This window comes from Acanthochromis polyacanthus, chromosome 19 (genome assembly GCF_021347895.1).
Source record: "Acanthochromis polyacanthus isolate Apoly-LR-REF ecotype Palm Island chromosome 19, KAUST_Apoly_ChrSc, whole genome shotgun sequence".
In the NCBI taxonomy this organism is placed as follows: domain Eukaryota; kingdom Metazoa; phylum Chordata; class Actinopteri; family Pomacentridae; genus Acanthochromis; species Acanthochromis polyacanthus.
In genome coordinates this window covers 3,630,469-3,650,049 of record NC_067131.1, presented here as the reverse complement: position 1 = coordinate 3,650,049, position 19,581 = coordinate 3,630,469, and the positions used below count along the sequence as shown (strand labels likewise).

The 19,581-nt window shown below is 39.5% G+C and overlaps 1 protein-coding gene across 1 annotated transcript in view; it reads left to right on the top strand.

The window, feature by feature from the left end:
- The window catches only part of LOC110970105 (rho GTPase-activating protein 44-like), a 131,952-nt gene that overhangs the window by 66,266 nt on the left and 46,105 nt on the right, over positions 1 to 19,581 (top strand). The window contains 3 exon segments of the mRNA XM_051939148.1: positions 13,726 to 13,765; positions 15,628 to 15,747; positions 17,934 to 18,010. Coding sequence (XP_051795108.1) covers positions 13,726 to 13,765; positions 15,628 to 15,747; positions 17,934 to 18,010 — 237 coding nt within the window.

Below are 19,581 nucleotides of genomic sequence, written 5' to 3'. Positions count from 1 at the left end.
CTCCATCAGGTGGCGCTGCGACTGAGAGTGTCTGTTGGCCTGTAGATGTGATCAGGATTGGATTGTGATCACACATGGAAAGTTTGAGGCAGATTGGAGCATGCAGAGGAGACAGCAGTTGATGTTTCATGGCGAAGCATCAAAACTCTAATGGTCGCCATGGCCACGCCATTTGGCTTCTGGTTAAACTTTTGATAACTTTTCCAAACCAAGTCCTGCTGTGTGGACTGACAAAATTTCAGGTCTCCTGGAATTATCCCCTAGGAGGTATTAACTCTCAAAAATGAGAAAAATCATCAAAAATCTCACAATTAATCCAAGATGGCCGACTTCCTGTTGGGTTTAGGACATGGCTCCAAGAGGCTTTTTTGTGCGTCCTGATGTGCTCTATAAGCCTCCCAAATTTCATGGATGTAGGTGAAACGTGCTGGGGGGGCTGTTTGTTAAAAATACTGTAGGGGGCGCTATAGCATGTGCAGTGCCGAGATGCATACAGTGTTGTTCCTTGGGTCAATGGTGATGTGTGTGGTAATTTTTGTGAGCATTGGAGTATTCCTAACCTGTCAGAAAGGGCTTTGTTTTTCATGGCGATATTTGGTTGCTACGGCAACAGCGTTACATGAAATGTCACACCCTTCACAGTGTGTGATTGTCAAGAGGTGAAGACTCGACTGACCAATTTCCAGCATGATATCACCAAGTTTGGGGCCATTGTACCTGAAAATATAAGGCCTTAAACTTACTATTACCAACAGGTGGCGCTATGACTTTTTCAAAATTTATGAGTGTGGATGTGTTCAGACTGGACCTGGTATCCAGCATGTGAAGTCTGAGGCAGATAGGATGTTGTTCAGCTGAGATATGAATCGTTAAATTTTCATGGCGAAACATCGAAATTGGTTTGGCCGCCACAGACACGCCCTTTGATGACAAGTCACCATTTTCACTGGGATGCATCATCAATGTGTTTAGGCTGTTGTCACTGCATTTGAAGTGAATATGATCAACCGGGTAACAATAGGGCATGAAAGTGTAAAAGATGTCTATTTCCTGAAACCACAAGGTGGCGCTATGACTGTCAATGAATATCCCTATGTGGATGACATCAGGACAGGACTGTCATCATACATGTAAAGTTTCAGGCAGATTGGAGCATGTTGAGAAGAATTAGACACCACTTCCTGTTTCATGGCGAAGGATCAGTTGTTTGAGGCTCCGCCATGGCCACACCTTTTGGCTTCTGGTTGAGTTTTTGATAACTTTTCATCAGAAAGGTCTGGTGAATGTACTGGCCAAATTTCAGTTCTCTCAGACTTATCCACTAGGAGCTATAAATTTTGACAAATGTACAGCAAATTCAAGATGGCCGACTTCCTGTTGGGTTTAGGGTGTGGCTGTGATTGACTTTTTGGTGTGTCCTGATGTGGTGCATATGCCCACCAAATATTGTAGCTGTAAATAAAACATTGTGGAAGTTGGCCTAATGACCACTGTTTCAATTTTGCAGGTGGCGCTATAGAGCCATTTTTTCACACATATGCGCAACTCCCATAAAATATCAAATTTTTCGCCAGTCCTGATGTGCACGCCAAATTTCACGCGTTTTGGTTCATGATAAGGCCGCCAAAAAGGCAAGTCATTTCCCGAGGAGCGATTAAGTTTGAAAAATTTACAGCAAATTGAAGGTGGCCGACTTCCTGTTGGGTTTAGGGCGTGGCTGTAATTGACTTTTTGGTGTGTCCAGATGTTCTGCATATGCCCACCAAATATTGTAGCTGTACATGAAACATTGTGGCAGTTGGCCTAATGACTACTTTTTCAAGTTTGCAGGTGGCGCTATAGAGCCATTTTGCCACGCACATGCGCAACTCCCATAAAATATCAAATTTTTCGCCAGTCCTGATGTGCATGCCAAATTTCACGCGTTTTGGAGTATGATAAGGCCGCCAAAAAGCCAATTTACTTTACGGGAGAAAAAAAAAAAAAAAAAAAAAAAATAATAATAATAATAAACCCTAGGGTTTCAATAGGGTCCTTGGCACCGCTGGTGCCTTGGACAGTCGGTGCCCTGGCACCGCCTGTCCTTCGCACCCTCGGTGCTCGGACCCTAATAAGTCACTGCTGGGGTTGCTAAGGATGGCTATTGTTATTAGGGTCCGAGCACCGAGGGTGCGAAGGACAGGCGGTGCCAGGGCACCGACTGTCCAAGGCACCAGCGGTGCCAAGGACCCTATTGAAACCCTAGGGTTTATTATTATTATTATTATTATTATTATTATTTTTTTTTTTTTCTCCCGTAAAGTAAATTGGCTTTTTGGCGGCCTTATCATACTCCAAAACGCGTGAAATTTGGCATGCACATCAGGACTGGCGAAAAATTTGATATTTTATGGGAGTTGCGCATGTGCGTGGCAAAATGGCTCTATAGCGCCACCTGCAAACTTGAAAAAGTAGTCATTAGGCCAACTGCCACAATGTTTCATGTACAGCTACAATATTTGGTGGGCATATGCAGAACATCTGGACACACCAAAAAGTCAATTACAGCCACGCCCTAAACCCAACAGGAAGTCGGCCACCTTCAATTTGCTGTAAATTTTTCAAACTTAATCGCTCCTCGGGAAATGACTTGCCTTTTTGGCGGCCTTATCATGAACCAAAACGCGTGAAATTTGGCGTGCACATCAGGACTGGCGAAAAATTTGATATTTTATGGGAGTTGCGCATATGTGTGAAAAAATGGCTCTATAGCGCCACCTGCAAAATTGAAACAGTGGTCATTAGGCCAACTTCCACAATGTTTTATTTACAGCTACAATATTTGGTGGGCATATGCACCACATCAGGACACACCAAAAAGTCAATCACAACCACACCCTAAACCCAACAGGAAGTCGGCCATCTTGAATTTGCTGTACATTTGTCAAAATTTATAGCTCCTAGTGGATAAGTCTGAGAGAACTGAAATTTGGCCAGTACATGTACCAGACCTTTCTGATGAAAAGTTATCAAAAACTCAACCAGAAGCCAAAAGGTGTGGGCATGGCGGAGCCTCAAACAACTGATCCTTCGCCATGAAACAGGAAGTGGTGTCTAATTCTTCTCAACATGCTCCAATCTGCCTGAAACTTTACATGTATGATGACAGTCCTGTCCTGATGTCATCCACATAGGGATATTCATTGACAGTCATAGCGCCACCTTGTGGTTTCAGGAAATAGACATCTTTTACACTTTCATGCCCTGTTGTTACCCGGTTGATCATATTCACTTCAAATGCAGTGACAACAGCCTAAACACATTGATGATGCATCCCAGTGAAAATGGTGACTTGTCATCAAAGGGCGTGTCTGTGGCGGCCAAACCAATTTCGATGTTTCGCCATGAAAATTTAACGATTCATATCTCAGCTGAACAACATCCTATCTGCCTCAGACTTCACATGCTGGATACCAGGTCCAGTCTGAACACATCCACACTCATAAATTTTGAAAAAGTCATAGCGCCACCTGTTGGTAATAGTAAGTTTAAGGCCTTATATTTTCAGGTACAATGGCCCCAAACTTGGTGATATCATGCTGGAAATTGGTCAGTCGAGTCTTCACCTCTTGACAATCCCACACTGTGAAGGGTGTGACATTTCATGTAACGCTGTTGCCGTAGCAACCAAATATCGCCATGAAAAACAAAGCCCTTTCTGACAGGTTAGGAATACTCCAATGCTCACAAAAATTACCACACACATCACCATTGACCCAAGGAACAACACTGTATGCATCTCGGCACTGCACATGCTATAGCGCCCCCTACAGTATTTTAACAAACAGCCCCCCCAGCACGTTTCACCTACATCCATGAAATTTGGGAGGCTTATAGAGCACATCAGGACGCACAAAAAAGCCTCTTGGAGCCATGTCCTAAACCCAACAGGAAGTCGGCCATCTTGGATTAATTGTGAGATTTTTGATGATTTTTCTCATTTTTGAGAGTTAATACCTCCTGGGGGATAATTCCAGGAGACCTGAAATTTTGTCAGTCCACACAGCAGGACTTGGTTTGGAAAAGTTATCAAAAGTTTAACCAGAAGCCAAATGGCGTGGCCATGGCGACCATCAGCGTTTTGATGCTTCGCCATGAAACATCAACTGCTGTATAACTCTCCTCTGCATGCTCCAATCTGCCTCAAACTTTCCATGTGTGATCACAATCCAATCCTGATCACATCTACAGGCCAACAGACACTCTCAGTCGCAGCGCCACCTGATGGAGGGACAGTAAATGCTGTATAACTGGCCTCTACATGATCAAATCAGCCTGAAACTTTTCATGAGTGATCAGAGTCCAGCCCTCATCACATCCACTGTTTGAAATACACTCTCAGTCGCAGCGCCACCTGATGGAGGGACAGTAAATGCTGTATAACTGGCCTCTACATGATCAAATCAGCCTGAAACTTTTCATGAGTGATCAGAGTCCAGCCCTCATCACATCCACTGTTTGAAATACACTCTGAGTTACAGCGCCACCTGGTGGATAGACAGGAAATGCTCTATAACTGCTCTGAACATGCTACAGTCCGGCTGAAATTTTAAATGTATGATTGGACTCTGGTCCAGATGCGATTCAGAGGCCGACATACACTCTCAGTCACAGCGCCACCTGGTGGACGTGCGTGGATTCACGACCAGCGTGGATGCGAGGACCCGTCCATCGCTGCTTGCAGCTTTAATTTTTGATTAATATTTCAGTCATTTTATCGACTAATTGATCCATGAGAGGTCAGAAAATGGTGAAATGTGTCAGATGACGTGCTCAGATGTCTTGTTTTGTCACAGCTGTAGGATTATTTGCTGCTGCTCTGGTAACTGTTGTCAGTCTGTCGATCCACCTCTGAAATCTTTCCACTGCTGCTGCATTGGTTGGCAGAAACATTCATGATCCCCAGAGGATACATTCTGTTCGTGTGTCTTTTCCACTAGCGCCACCACGAGGCTGCCGTCTTTAGTTTAGGGTGAAATATGAACTAGATTGTTCATTGGTCTTTTGTTGTTTTGTGCCTCATTTTTGTAATATTTTGTCTTGTTTTGTTGTCTTATTATGTCTGATATTTTGTCGTTTTGTTCCTCGTTTTTGTCGTTTTGTGTTTCCTTTCTGTCTCGCTTGTGTTTTTTGTCTTATTTTTGTTGTTTTGTTTTTGCTTTATTAGTGGTTTTGTGTATTGTTTTTGTTGTTTTGTGCTTTCTTGTCTCATTTGTGTCATTTGGCCATTTTTTTAAAACAAGTTTTTTGTCTCTTGTTTTGTTTTGTGTCGTTTGTCTTATTTTTTGTAATTTCGTTTCTGATTTTTGTCATTTTGTGTTTCATTTTGTTCGTTGTTTTGTGTATCATTTGTGTCGTTTTGTTTTTCCTTGCTTGTGTTGTTTGTCTACTTTTGCTCGCTTTTGTCATTTTTTTGTCTCGTTTTTGTCATTTGTGCACTTTTTGTCGCTAAGTAACTTTTTTGTCTAATTTTTTGTCTCTTTTTGTTTTGTTTCATGTCATTTTGTGTCTCATTTTTGTCATTTTGTGTCTCATTTTTGTAATGTCTTATCTTGTTTTTATTTTTTGTCACTTTGCAACTTTTTGTTTAGTTTTTTGTCATTTTTTAAATTTAGTTTCAAGTCGTTTCTCTATTTTTTGTCATTTTGTGTCACGTTTTTGTAACATTTTGTCTTGTTTTTGTTTTCTTTTGTATTTGGCTGACTTTTGTCATTTTGATCATGAAGTAAAATCCTCTGTGCTTCAGTTCCAGGTGACTGAATGTTGTGTTCCTTTGTAGACACTTTGTGATCCGGAAGTCGTAATGTGGAAATGATAAACTGAGGATGAATGTTGTTGAGATTTAATACATTTTTCTTGAGAAATTCCAGGTTGTTCATGATGGTTTGTAGAAAGATAATTCCTTAAATGTGAATATTTCGGCACTAAAACAAAGGAACCATGAGGAGTTATGGTTATTTATTGGTTGTTATGCTGTGGTTTTACTGGTCTCTGGAGATGAAACTGGGCTGAATGTGGAACTTGAACTAAGATGAGTTTGACACGTCTGATCTAACCAAAGTGTGTGAGGAAGTTGAGGCTCTAACTACGGGCTTATTCTGTTTTCTTAGCTGCAGTGTGTATTTATATATGTGTGTGTGTGTGTGTGCAGTCATAGCTGTATAATTTAAACACACTTTACAGACCGACCTGTTGACAGAAGTAGAAGTCGAGCAGAGACGGAGGCCGGTGGGTGACGAGAGAAAGAGTGAAAGGACCAGATAGTCAGGTCTCATTCTTCAAGCCGCCCTTCCCCTCCCTTCCCTCCCTCCCTCATTCATTCATTCACCTTCCTCCTCCTCCTCCTCCTCCTCTCCTGTATTTTCTCCTTCATTCTCGGCTGGTTTCCTGCCGTCAGCGGGGGGGATGTGGAAGAGAAAGCTGCAGATCAGCCGGACGAGAGCCTCACGCAGGAACAGCTCGGCTCTGTAAGTCCAGGAACGCAGCGGGGAGCCTTTATGGGATGTAGTCACCGTAAAACGTGTTGGTGGGAGGTTTCAGTCAGCAGCCGGGTAAGACGGAGGCGTTTGGTTTGGTGGTCGGAGAGGACGGAGCTGCTGGAGTGGGCTTGTTCAGGGCTGTGATTCAGGGTTATTTCTGTTGTTTTGGTTAATTCATTAGTTGTTTGGGCTATTAAATGTCAGAAAAAGGTGAAAATATTCAGTTTTCTGTCATAAAAGAGGAAGGAAACCAGAAAATATTCACATTTCAGAAGCTGGAATCAGAGAATTTAGAATTTTTACCTCTTAAAAATGTACTAATTGACTAAAATATCAGGAGATGGTGAAAAATGTTGATAAAGGTCAACATTAAACATAGAAGGGTTTATAGAAGCAAGTTGTGCTTGGTGTCAAAATTTAGGGAAATTCCTGTAATTTCACATGATGTCTTTTATTTTTTGATACCACCTATCCCACATGCTGATATTGACCTTTGAATCCGAAGGTCAGACAGATATTTTTGATTTTTAGCTGTTCATATTTCATGCATTCCATACCATAGCACTTTCATTTTAAACAGATCCAATCCTTAGATAGCCAAATTATACCACATAAAATCTCTAATGGATATGATGATTAGTTTTTGTGTAATGGGAGGCCAAATGTAGCAGTTTAGACGTTCGTGATGGATAAAATCGCAACTTTGTCATTCTCTGTAACATGCAATTATAAATATAAAGTAAATATTTTCACATTTCTGAGGACTATAGGTCACTGTGAAATGATTCTGAAAATTTCAGATCTCTATCTTTTGTTGTTCAGAAGTTATAGAAGTCTGAAAATGGTCGAAAATTTTAAGTCTTAATTTTGGCTGCAATAATAGGGTACCCCCTAGCTACTTCAAATGGCCATAACTTTGAAACTAATGACAATAAAGCATTCACATTTTGGATTTTCCCGTCATATATAATGTACTAAATGTATGTAAAAACTTAGCAAAATCTGAGAGGGTCAGGTGGGAAGTTTTCTTAAAATTGGTTGATTTCATACGGAATGACCCAACTGTAAACTGACTGATTCCTTCTTTTACTGCAAATGAAAGTCGCTGAAAACTGACTGAAGTTATTGAAACACAAATTGTTTCACATTGTTGACGTATTTGTAAATTTTCTTGGGAAAAATGCATTTAATAAGGAGAACAACCAAGCATCTCTTCTTACATTTTACCCTTAATAAACCACAAAAAAACAGACTGAAATCAATTTAAAAATCTAGCAGAAATCCATTAATTTAATTCAGTTTAAATTTCAAGTTGTTAAATTGGAAAATGAGTTTAAAAAAAAAGTAAAGAGACGATGCCGCCTTTTATTGTCATCTTCTGTAAACCTAAAAGCAGATAATGTGCAGTGAGGAGGATCTAAGACTCCACCAACCTCCACAACACCTAAAATCAGTATGAGAGCTGCTAGTTTTGGTTTTAAGATGTGTCCAGGGCTTCAGACGTGACACCTGTTGACAAAAACACGACTTTCCACCAGCATTATTCTGTCACAGTGACATCCAAACCAGGAAACATTCTAAAATCACGTTTTTAACCTCGAATGGAGCCGTCATTTACAGCTTTTTAACCTTTTATAAACGCCGCTGTGGTAGAAAGCGTGTTTCTTTTTGCTGCTTTAGAGGCATGAGGTCATCCAGAGTTCCAACGGTGAACAACACAGACTCTGTTCTCCGTCTGTGACCTTGTAAAACTTCATCTACCTGTTTAACCACAGGTTTGTTCCCCCGGAGACAAAGAAGTTCTCTTCGGGTGATTCACGCTTCTCACTTTATCAGAGCTTCTCTGCTCGGGAGCCCGGACTTTAAGAGCTTCATTTGTTCAACAGTAAACACTGTTAGCGGCCATAAAATAATACTAGACCTCATTTTCTCCTCTGGTGATGCAACGGGAATCCAGTTTGCTGTGGAGCTGCTCTTTTATAGGAAGAAATACGGACATCGGTTTATGTTTTAGCTCCTAAAGTCCTGCAAGGAAGCGAGTAGAGCACGTATAATAAACCCTGGAGGGCAGGAGTGGATGGACTTGTGAGGAATAAAGCTAGCGTCTCAATAATAAGCCACTTCAATGACATTTAATGGCTGACTTTGACTATTTAGAATCAACTTTAGAGAGACTGACACCATTTTAACCAGTTTTAATTACACTGAGGCTAGTCAGAATCTTTATTCTAGATGTCAAAACAACATTTGAATCTATCAGCTTGGGCTCGTCAAAGTAAAAGCTGCACATATCTCCAGCTTTCTTGTGACTATTCTGAATTAATGTGCTGCTCCTGTGTGCTTCCCGTTGGATATCAGTCCAGTAAAGTGTTTCTACAGAAGTAATCGAAGCTGCTGTGGTGGATAAATGGTCAGAAAATACGGTGAGATTGAAAAAGATCATCAGCAAAGAGTTTGTGGAGAACCAGAGCTTCGTTTGTTTGAGACTTTTGGCTGAAATTTACCAGAACTTTGCCCTCTGGTTGCGCTGACATGGCGCTTAAAGTATTTCTGGTTATATTCGCAGTGCTGTAGTGTGTTTGAAAAGCAGCTTCTGATTTCTAAAATGACATTTTGCCTCTTGAGAACTCCTCATTTAGAATCTTTACGTCTTTCTGACTCCTCATAATTCCACTTAAAGGTTTTTAAACAGTCAGAGATATCTAAAACATGACAGTATAGATATCTTATATTAACCCTCGTGTCGTCCTGCAGATCAAATTGACTCGTTTTAATGTTTGAAAATGTGGGAAAAAACATATTTTCGCAGTAAAACTTCTGATGTCCACATTTTCAACATTTTTGGGATTTTTTTTAAACATTTTTTAGTGGAAAAAGAAATGTTACTTTAAGAACATTCAGTGAAATTCGCTGGATTTTGGTTGATTTTTATGTGAATGTTCTTAAAGAAAATATTAGAAGTTTTACTGATCACTTTAGATATTTTTAAGATTTTTTTTGAAGATTTTTACTCATTTTTTTGAAAATATTTACAAGAATTTTCTTGCCACATTTGGAGGATTTTTTAAAATATAATTTTTAAGGGAAACTTTTAAGGAATTATTGGAATTTTCTTCCTGAATTTTTGCAAATTTTCAGAAATTTGGGGAATCTTTTTTGCCAAATTTTTAAATTTGTTTTCAGGCAAGGAACCAATAATTTTTGGTGCCTGTAAATGAAGACAACAGGAGGGTTAGTAAAGGGTTCATAGTTAATTCTGCTCTTGATAAACAGCAGCAGAGGGAAATGAAATTAGTGTCTGAGGACATTTAGCTTTGTGATAAAATGCTGTAGCTGCTGTTCTTGTGTAACAGGTTTGTCACCGTACGGACACATCGAGCCGTTTCCAGGACATTTATCTCTAAAATTAGCGGCTGGAAATGAAACAGCTCCCTCAGCCACGTCTGGCACGTTGCCCGCTTGTCACATATGTGCATTTGCATGTTTTTATCTGGAGTTTTTACCCTTTACAAGCCTCATTCACTTCACTTTGCTTCACCTAAAGGGGAAAAATAACCCCTGAATCCTTTCTCATTTGGTTTCTCTGATGTGTCCTGAAGCTACGTCAGATTTTCCTGCTTCATGCTCGTATGAAACCGGAGCTCTCTCGTGGATCTTAACTCCGGAGATGATATTGCTCTAAAGAGAGACTTAATGCTAAGATGCTTTTAGGAAAGTGGTGCCTGATGTATAATCAATGTGGGGAGAATCCTCCAGCAGTTCTGTGAGTTAAACCTCAGCTGCAGCTCTTTATTCTGGGATGTACTTATAGCTTCACTGTTCTCTGACGTAGTGGTTTAAATCGGCTGTTTTTTGGTCAAACTAGAACGTTATTTAGTAAAATATGAACAGCGATGAGGATGCTGCATGTCATTTCTTGATCGGTGGACTCATTTCTGATCAATACGACCGTTTATTTTCTCCTCTATGTGGACAGAAATTTCCGTTAAAGGTACCGCGAGTGTAGCTTAGCCGTGCTAGACAACCCACGGTAACGAATTTAATTCTCTGCCAGGATGGGTCTAGTTACCCTCCATAAGGCTCGAGGCTGGATTCTCCTAAAACTGGCCGGACCAATCACCATGAAGTGTAGAGTCAGAAGGCGGGCGTAACGAAGTGACGGCAGAGGCGCGACGATTCTGACAGAAACAACCGGAAACAACTAGCCTAGCCGCGCTAGACAACCCACGGCAACGAATTTAATTCTCTGCCAGGGTCGACAACAAAAACGACAACAGTCGTTGAGCTCCATTAGCACCGACTCTGAATAATCTTTCTGTTAACATGTCTGTAATATACTTGAGCTTCACCCATTGACTGTATAAATAAGGCTTCACCGAACTACCGCATCCTCTGATTTCCGGCGCTCTAGGAACCTATTCGTTGCGTTGATTGGTTGTATACCTACCCAATTGCTGCAGAGTGATTTGAAAGACAACCTTTTAGCCCGCCTCCCTCCCTGTCGAGCGGTCCTAGACCCTTGTGCCTTCAGAACATGGGTCTAGCGCGGCTAGGCTACCGCGAGTGAGCTTTGTGCGTCTGCATAAAACATGTAGCCTGGTGGCTGGTTTTTATGCAGTTGCTTTAAGTTTGAATGATTTTTAATGAGATTTTTCTAACCATGAGTAGAAGTAGAGAAAACTCAGAAAATGCTGTAAAAAAAAAAAAAGCAAGAAAACTAAAGCTAAAGTTTGATTCCTTTGATTATTTCTTTTACAACACTGAAAAAGAACCTGAAAGCAGCGAGTACAAGAGTTTACAAATGTCCATAGATGTTACCATTAGGGAACTCCTCCTACTACAGATGTTTTACTGCTTACATTTTTCATTTTTTTGCCGTATTTGTCTTCGTTCTGCTCTGTTTAAACACAGCCTGCAATTCCACCGTGTGCTTTTGCAGAATCTGGTTGCTGCAAACTGTTTATTTTTGACAAATTCTCCAATTAAACATGTAGAATAAACTGATATTTTAATCTCAGAGTTGATTACAGTTCACAACAGAACAGCATGTTACAGATGAGCACTTCAAGGAACTTTGGAAAGTTAAAAACAATATTTTTCTGCTGTTTTCACAGTTTCAAGCTCTGATAAATGGTAGAAATTTGGCTTCTTTTTTTTTTTTTTCAAATACAGCATGCAGTTCCAGTCTTCTGGTGGGTTTTGGGATTCAGAGGGTGAAACCATGATCTCTTCTGGTCTGATTTTACCTTCAGAGTAGCTTAGAAGTTGACTTATCATTGTTTAAACCCAAGACTGAAAGAAACCAGCGCGTATGTGGCCTCTACAAAACAAAAATGCAGATCTATAAAGCTGCATATGAGGTCATTTTTGCTAATATAGTCGATATTTTTTTGCAAAGTGTGTCCAGTGGTGATGCATAAACTCCAATAAACGCAGGTGGAATGTTTTTCTGACAGTCGTAGCTTAAAGTTCTGTAAAACGCCGGTTCTAAAGGTTGCTGGAATGTTTTGCCAAAGGCCACCGACGCTCCAGGCAACGTTTTTCTCCAACTTGGTTTTTAACCTCTGACTCCTCGTGTGTTTTTTTTTCCCGCTGTGATCGGGTGAAGCTGTCAGTCTCCATGTTTGCTGAGGGCTGCTCTGTGTTCAGGCCTGAAGGTCGGGATCTGACTGCTGGTCGATATCTGCTGTTGTTGTTGATGTTGTTTTAAAAAATACAGCCTGAAGGAAGCAATGATCCGAAGACTTGTGGTGAAAATCTCTAACTGATGGATTGTGCTTGATGTTGTTAAAGTCGTTTATTATTAGTGAAACTTTGAGCAAATCCAGTGGAAATAGAAGCACATTGTCTGAACATCCAAAGCCTGGATGCTCCACTGTTGTCCTGAAATGATCAAAAACTTGTTTTCATTTATTACCACGAGCATGCACACTCATTTATCCCATGTACATCACATCCTGCTGCTCGAAATATCTGCTAGAGCACCGGGTGTGTGTTATTCCGCCGCAGAAAATAGTCATTTCCTTCCGTTTAAGCAACAGTTGATTAAAACTACAGTGACTAGGTGTTTAAAGGGAATTATGAGGCTTTTAAAACAAGTAAAACTACACATTTATGAGTTGATTTTAAAGGTTTATGTCTTCTGTTGGAACCAGTGCACCTTTTATTGACGATAACAAATAGTTTATAGTTCCGTTGTGCTTCCATATCTGTGGTGAATTGTGTTTATTTTAATTGTGTCTGTAAAAGCCCAGTTAAATGGAATTTAGTTGATAAATTGGCTAATATGATCACATTAAAATATCAGTACATGACTTTGGAGATGGGTTGTCGCTGCATAGATGTAAAATGCTGGTAAATTTTGCGATTTGTTGATCCTTCATCAGGTCAAAATTATGATTTGTCTCATATTTTGTGCATATATCTATGTAGAGCCACTGTTTATTGTCCAGGAGCTTTAATACGCGTTGGTATTTGGGAAAAATATTAGACATTTTAAATTCTCAAAGAAATTAAACTGTTGTTTTCCCTGCGCGGTTTATGACATCATAACTGTGTCATATCACACTTAGGACGTTCCAGAGATCTCTCTACTTCTAGCCCTGGTTGTTCTGTTTCCGTAGAGGTGCAGGGCTTTATATTGTCATTAAAAATGAGCTCACAGTGAGTACAAATTGTGACAGGATTCAGGAATAGAAAACGCCCACAAACTGAATGGAGTTCAGAGGGTTCAAACTCTTAATGCTGCTGTTTGTGAAAAACACATCACAAAAAGTCAACTTTCCCTAAGAAAACCGGCCGTGTTTCAGCTGGATGATGATGCGTTTTCACAATGACTCACTGAGTTTTGTCTCCAGATTGTTTATTGAGCTCAACAAGCAGAACATAAAACACATCCAGACTCTTCATCTTCCATCATAAAAGCTAAAAACTGTATCGGAGCTCGACTTTCTGTCACATTTCCAGCTCTGTAATTACACCTCGAGCTGTGAGAAACGGTTCCAAAATAAGCATGCCTCTTATATGATTAGCTCCGGGCCAATATTATTAATTTCGTGCACACAAGTTGAGCAAATGATGTAATTACAGTGACTGAACGGTATGTGAGCGACTCGCCAAGTTCCCACAGTCGCTAGTTATGTAAGTTTGGCGTTTCTCTCGTCACTCTAACAGTTTCTGTCTGTTTTTTTTTCTCTCTCTCTTCCAGGGCTGAAAAAACAGAAGTTTTAAGTGAAGACCTGCTGCAGGTATTAATGACTCTTCATCCGGTGTGTGTGTGTGTGTTTGTGTGTGTTCTGCTTCATGATGCCTCTCATTAGCTGCAAAGTATTCAGTGTGCACAAAATGGCTTTCTGAAATGGCTTTCCGAACTGCCTTCAGGCAACATTAATGAGCGCCGAAACTGAAGCTCTTTGGGAGACAAAAGGCCGAACGTCCCGCTGATTGATTCAGGAGCAGCGCTGTAATTGATCTGATGAACGATGCGCTCAGCGGCAGCGACATCACTTCCACTGAGTCGCTTTAGTAATGAAATGAGCGGCGACAGGTGATGGTCTTGTGCTTTGGTGTCAAACATGCGTCCCGTGGGTCAAAGCCGGCCCTCCAGAGGGTCCAATCCAGCCTTCAAAGCGTAAAAGTTATAGAGGAAATATTATCTGTAGATTGTAAAAGTCCATCTATTCTCTATAAAACGCTTTATCCTCACTAGGTCGCCAGTCTGTCGCAGGGCTACATATACAGACAGACACTCACATTCACACCTACGGGCAATTTAGAGTAACCAATTAACCTCAGCATGTTTTTGGACTGTGGGAGGAAGCCGGAGTACCCGGAGAAAACCCACACATGCACAGGGAGAACATGCAAACTCCATGCAGAAAGATCCCAGGCCCAGGCCGGGATTTGAACCGGGGATCTTCTTGCTGCAAGGCGAAAGTGCTAACCACTACTCCACTGTGCAGCCCAGATTGTAAAAGTATGAATTTAAAATAATTTCTAGACCTTAGTGGTTTTGATCCTGAACTAAAATACTAGATTGTTCATTGCTCTGTTGTCATTTTGTGCCCCGTTTTTGTAATATTCGGTCTTGTTTTTGGCTTTTTGTCAAGTTTTTTGTGTAACTTTTGTTGTTTGTCTCATGTTTTTGTCGTTTTGTGTTTCTTTTTTGTCTCGCTTGTGTTTTTTGTCTCATTCCTGTCACTTTGTGTTTCGCTTTATTCGTTGTTTTTGTCTTGCTTTTGTCATTTGTCCATTTTTTGTTGCCTTGTCTCATTTTTATGATGTTTTGTCTTGTTTTTTATTTCTTTGTCTGATTTTTGACTTTTTAAAATGTTTTTGTTGTTTTGTGTTTCACTTTATTTGTTGTTTTTTTTGGTCTTGTTTTGGTCATTTTGTGTCATTTTTTGTCTCATTTTTGTCATTCGTTCATTTTTTGTCTCATTTTTGCAATTTTTTGTCTGTTTCTTTCTGTCTGGCTTTTGTCATTTTGATCATGAAGTAAAATACTGTATCTTTCAGTTTCAGATATCTGTGACTAAATGTCGTGTTCTTTTGTCGACACTCCTAATCTGGAAGTTGTAATGTGGAAATGATAAACTGAGGCTGAACGTTGATTAAATTTAATTTATTTTTCTTAAAAAATCTCAGGTTGTTCACGATGTTTTGTAAAAAGATAATTCCTTAAATGTGCACATTTTCAGAATGTACTTTTTTTGCATGAAAACAAAGGAAGCATTAGGAGTTGTGGTTATTTCTAGGTCATGATTTTACTGATCATTGGAGATCAAATTGAGCTGAGTGTGGAACCTGAACTAAAATAAATGTGACACCCCTGGTCTTCTGTAAGTCTCACCAGCTGAGGACTGTTTGTGTTTCTGTATTTTTGGAGACAAACAGCTCTGACAGACAGCTGCAGAGCTTTTTATTTTTTTAAACCAGATCCATTGTAGCTGCAGGCTTTCACTGCCTGCATGTTCACGTCTGTAACCGTCGGTGGAGTTACCCCGAAACTGACGTCATCTGTGCATCTGTAGAAGTACAGTGTGTCTACATGTGTCATCCAGTTTTCCTCCCTGAGGCCTGACTTTTCCTGTTTTTCTGTGTGTTTCAGGTGGAGAAGCGTCTGGAGCTGGTCAAGCAGGTTTCTCACAGCACGCACAAGAAGCTGACCGCCTGTCTGCAGGGCCAGCAGGGCGTCGACGTGGACAAGAAGTCCGTCAGGTCACCGTCGGTAGGAGAAAACACAAGAAACACGACAGAACGCATCAGTCCGTCCTTTACCTGTACACCGCTTCATCCTCATTAGGGTCACGGTGGGCTCAAGTCTATCCCAGCTGACTTACATAGAGACTAACAATCACACCTACAGTTAAGAGTTACCAGTCAACCTCAGCATGTTTTGGACTGTGGGAGGAAAGCAGAGTACCCCGAGAAAAGCTACACATGTACGGGGAGAACATGCAAACTCCATACAGAAAGATCCCGGCAAAGCTAGGAAGCAAACCGGGGATCTTCTAACTAAAGGCGACGGCACTAACCACCCTAACCCTACTGTTCAGAAGTCTGATGGGAAAAAGATGTTACTCAGCCTGTTTTTCCTGCATTAGTTGAGTCAGTTTATCTTTATAGCAGATTTGAACCTGACAAAATGTCAACCAAAGTGCTGCACAGCGTCAGACAAATAAACCCATTAACCCCAAAACTGAACCGTTTAAAGTTTGAAAATGTGGGGAAAAATATGTTTTCACAGTGAAACTTCTGATGTCCAAATGTGTAACATTTTTGGTGGAAAAAAAGAAATATTAAAAATCTTTCTAAGAACATTCACACAAAAAATCAACCAAAATCCAGCGAATTTCGCTGGATTTTGGTTGATTTTTTTGTGTGAATGTTCTTCAAGAAAATATCAGAAGTTTTACTGATACATATGTAATCATTTTAGATATTTGTAGGATTTTTTTTTTTTGGAAGATTTTTACTCATTTAAAAAAAATTACAAGAATTTTCTTGACAAATTTGGAGGATTTTTTAAACTAAAACTCTTAAGGGAAACTTTTAAGGAATTATTGTAATTTTCTTCCTCCAGGTTTTGCAAATTTTCAGAAATTTGGGGATTCTTTTTGCTGAATTTTTGTTTTTTTTCAGACAAGGAAACAATATTTTTGGTGCCTGTAAATGAGGATTAAAGGGTTAAACTGTGTCTCATATTTCCATCCAGTTAAATACATGAACTCATTTATGCTTCTCCATTAAATAGTAATAATGCCCTCTTTCATTTAAATCATTAACTGTGTCTCTGTGATGTTTACATGAGAACTTTTTAAGCAGATCGGGGTTTGAAGCAGCAGAAAAGGGTTAAAACCTGCAGAGCGCTTCAGTCAGGAACCCACCAAACCCGCTCCGATCCTCTCACTGATCCTCGGGTCAAATCTCGAAGTGAAGAAGCTGCTTTTAGTTTTACAGCACAATAAAAACCCACAGTGTGGTCGCCCTGGGGCTGTTCAGCTTTAGAAGCTTTTAAATCGACTTATTTAACCACTTTTGCTGCCTTCTCTGCTATTTATTAATGGCTGTGTTTTATGCTTGGGTTTTTCTTTGTGCTTTAATATTTAAAATGTCCTTTTGCCTTTCAGTTTAGATGCAAATGCTGACTTTTCCTTTTAAAAATACAGTCATCAAATACAGAAAGGACCACGTAAATAAATGATTATGACGAACTCAGAAGTTCTCAGAGGAGCTGAATTACATGTGACTGTAAATATGAAGTAATCTGCTCATGTTTGACTGTCGGGACATCAAATAAACATGCAGGTTCAGTTTGTGTGTTAATCAGGTCAGCATCATTAACAGATAATTAACCAGAAGGATGTTTGGAAAACCCAGAAGGACGACTGTGACGGTGTTCAAATGATCCTCAGGGATTCAGCTCAACATCTGGAAGAAAAAATGTTCAATTTACTGCAAAATAATCGGAGTTTTTGTTTGGATTTGGAACCAGAACTCTGGAAACAGCTTAAAAATCACCCAGTAGACGGAATATTTTTTCATTTAGATGCGCAGAAGAATGTTGGAGGATTCTGGAAACACCTTCAGAGTGTTTTAAACATTATCTTTTAGAGAAAGCGGTAATTTATCTGAGCCTGAAGGCAGCACAGGACGGAATAAACTCACAGCTGGAGGCAACTATTCCAAGAAAAAGTGACAAAAAAACGAGCAGTTTGTGGATCAATTGCCTAAAAATGGAGTGAATATTCACCAAACTGATAAGCTGGTGTGAGAAAACAAAGCTGGGTTTTACCTCCAGGTGTTTGTGATGCAGATATCATGTTTGGTTTTCTGCCTTCTCTGTGTTTTCATTTATTAGCCAGTTTTCAGAGGCGATCGACTGATTCGTGGTCTGTTTCTGTGTCTCTGCAGAAGAAGCTTCCTCTCACGACGCTCGCACAATGCATGGTGGAGGGAGCCGCCGTGCTCGGAGACGAATCTCTGCTCGGGTGAGCGACACGTTTCCATCTCCATCGATTACCTGCTGCACTGGAAGAAGGCGCCGGCGTGGAAAACAAATGTTCTCATGACACAGAACTGGTTTTACGTTTTCCATACATGCAGACGAATCAATGCAAATGTTAAAATGTGAAACACCTTTAGTTTATCTGTCAATTTAAGCTTCATTTAGCGAGAAAAACATCAGTATTTTGTGGGGGAAAAAACAAATATAGAAACGTTGAAACTAAACTGGATTAATCCACCTTTAATCATCAGGGTTCTTCTGCTCGAACATTTCTGGTTTGTTTGAATTTTTTTATCGCGAAACGTGAATATTATAAAGATACATGTAAAATTCTAGACTGACAGGTTAACCCTCATGTTTTCTTCACCAAAAAATGTTGTTGCCTTGTCTGAAGAAAGTCCAAAAATTCAGAAAAAAATTCCCTGAATTTATAAAAATTTGCAAAATCTTCAGGAGGAAAATTCTTGAAAAGTTTCCCTCAAAAGTTTTATTTTTTTTAAATAAAAAATCCCCAAATTTGACGGCGAAATTCACTGGATTTTGGTTGATTTTTTTCTGAATGTTCTTAAAAAAATTTTATTTGTTTTTTTCCACCAAAAAAATGTTAAAAAATTTCCTGAAAAATTTTTGATAATGTGGAAGTTTTCAGTGTGATTTTTTTTTCCCCCCCACATTTTTAAAACTTTACAACAGGAGGGTTAAATACTTTCCAAGATAAAAATGCAAAATAAAAAAAAATGTCTATTCACCCACTCTATAAAAGCCTGCTCAAAGATGGGATTTTTATTTATTTATTAGCGTATTTATATTCAGAGACTGTTATTATTCTGAATCAATGTCATGATGAGAAATAACAGTGAAGATTTCAGGCTTTTATATTTAATATTTCTTGACATATTTTCATTTAAACATAGCCTGAATTTTGCTTTGTTAAATGTGATATATGAAGCTAAAATTTCACAAATATATCCATGAATAGTTATATTTTATGCCATAAAAATTTAAGAAAATCAGGGATAGAAGCAGAAATTGTTCTATAAAGTAATGATACAAATAAAAAACTGGTAACTATGTAATTATTTTTGTTTTTAGGTGTAGTACTTTGTGTGATTTAGATATATTATGTTTTGTTTTTTAAAGAGGAACCCTGTTAGTCACAGATAAATACACTTAGACGTCTTGTTTTGTCTGATCTGGAGTCAAAAATCTTAAAACTTTGAGATTATTATGTTAGAAAACAAATATTCACATGTGAGAAGCAGCTACTAGAGAACTTGGGCATTTTTCCTTTAAACTGACTCCATGAATTAATCAGATTTCACAGCTGCTAATTGTTTAATTCATTTATTCTCTGTGGAAATAATCACACCTGTTTCTGCAAATGCTTGTTTTCTCACTTGGCAGCATTTTTTCTGAATTCTTTACCTGCGTTCAGCTCTAAAATGTGTTTTTTTCAGGAGCTCAGTGATGTTTTAATGACAGTAAAGACAGTCTGTCACATTTATTTGTCGTTACTAGCTTTTTCCCACAGCAGTAACTCCTGCAGGTGTGAAA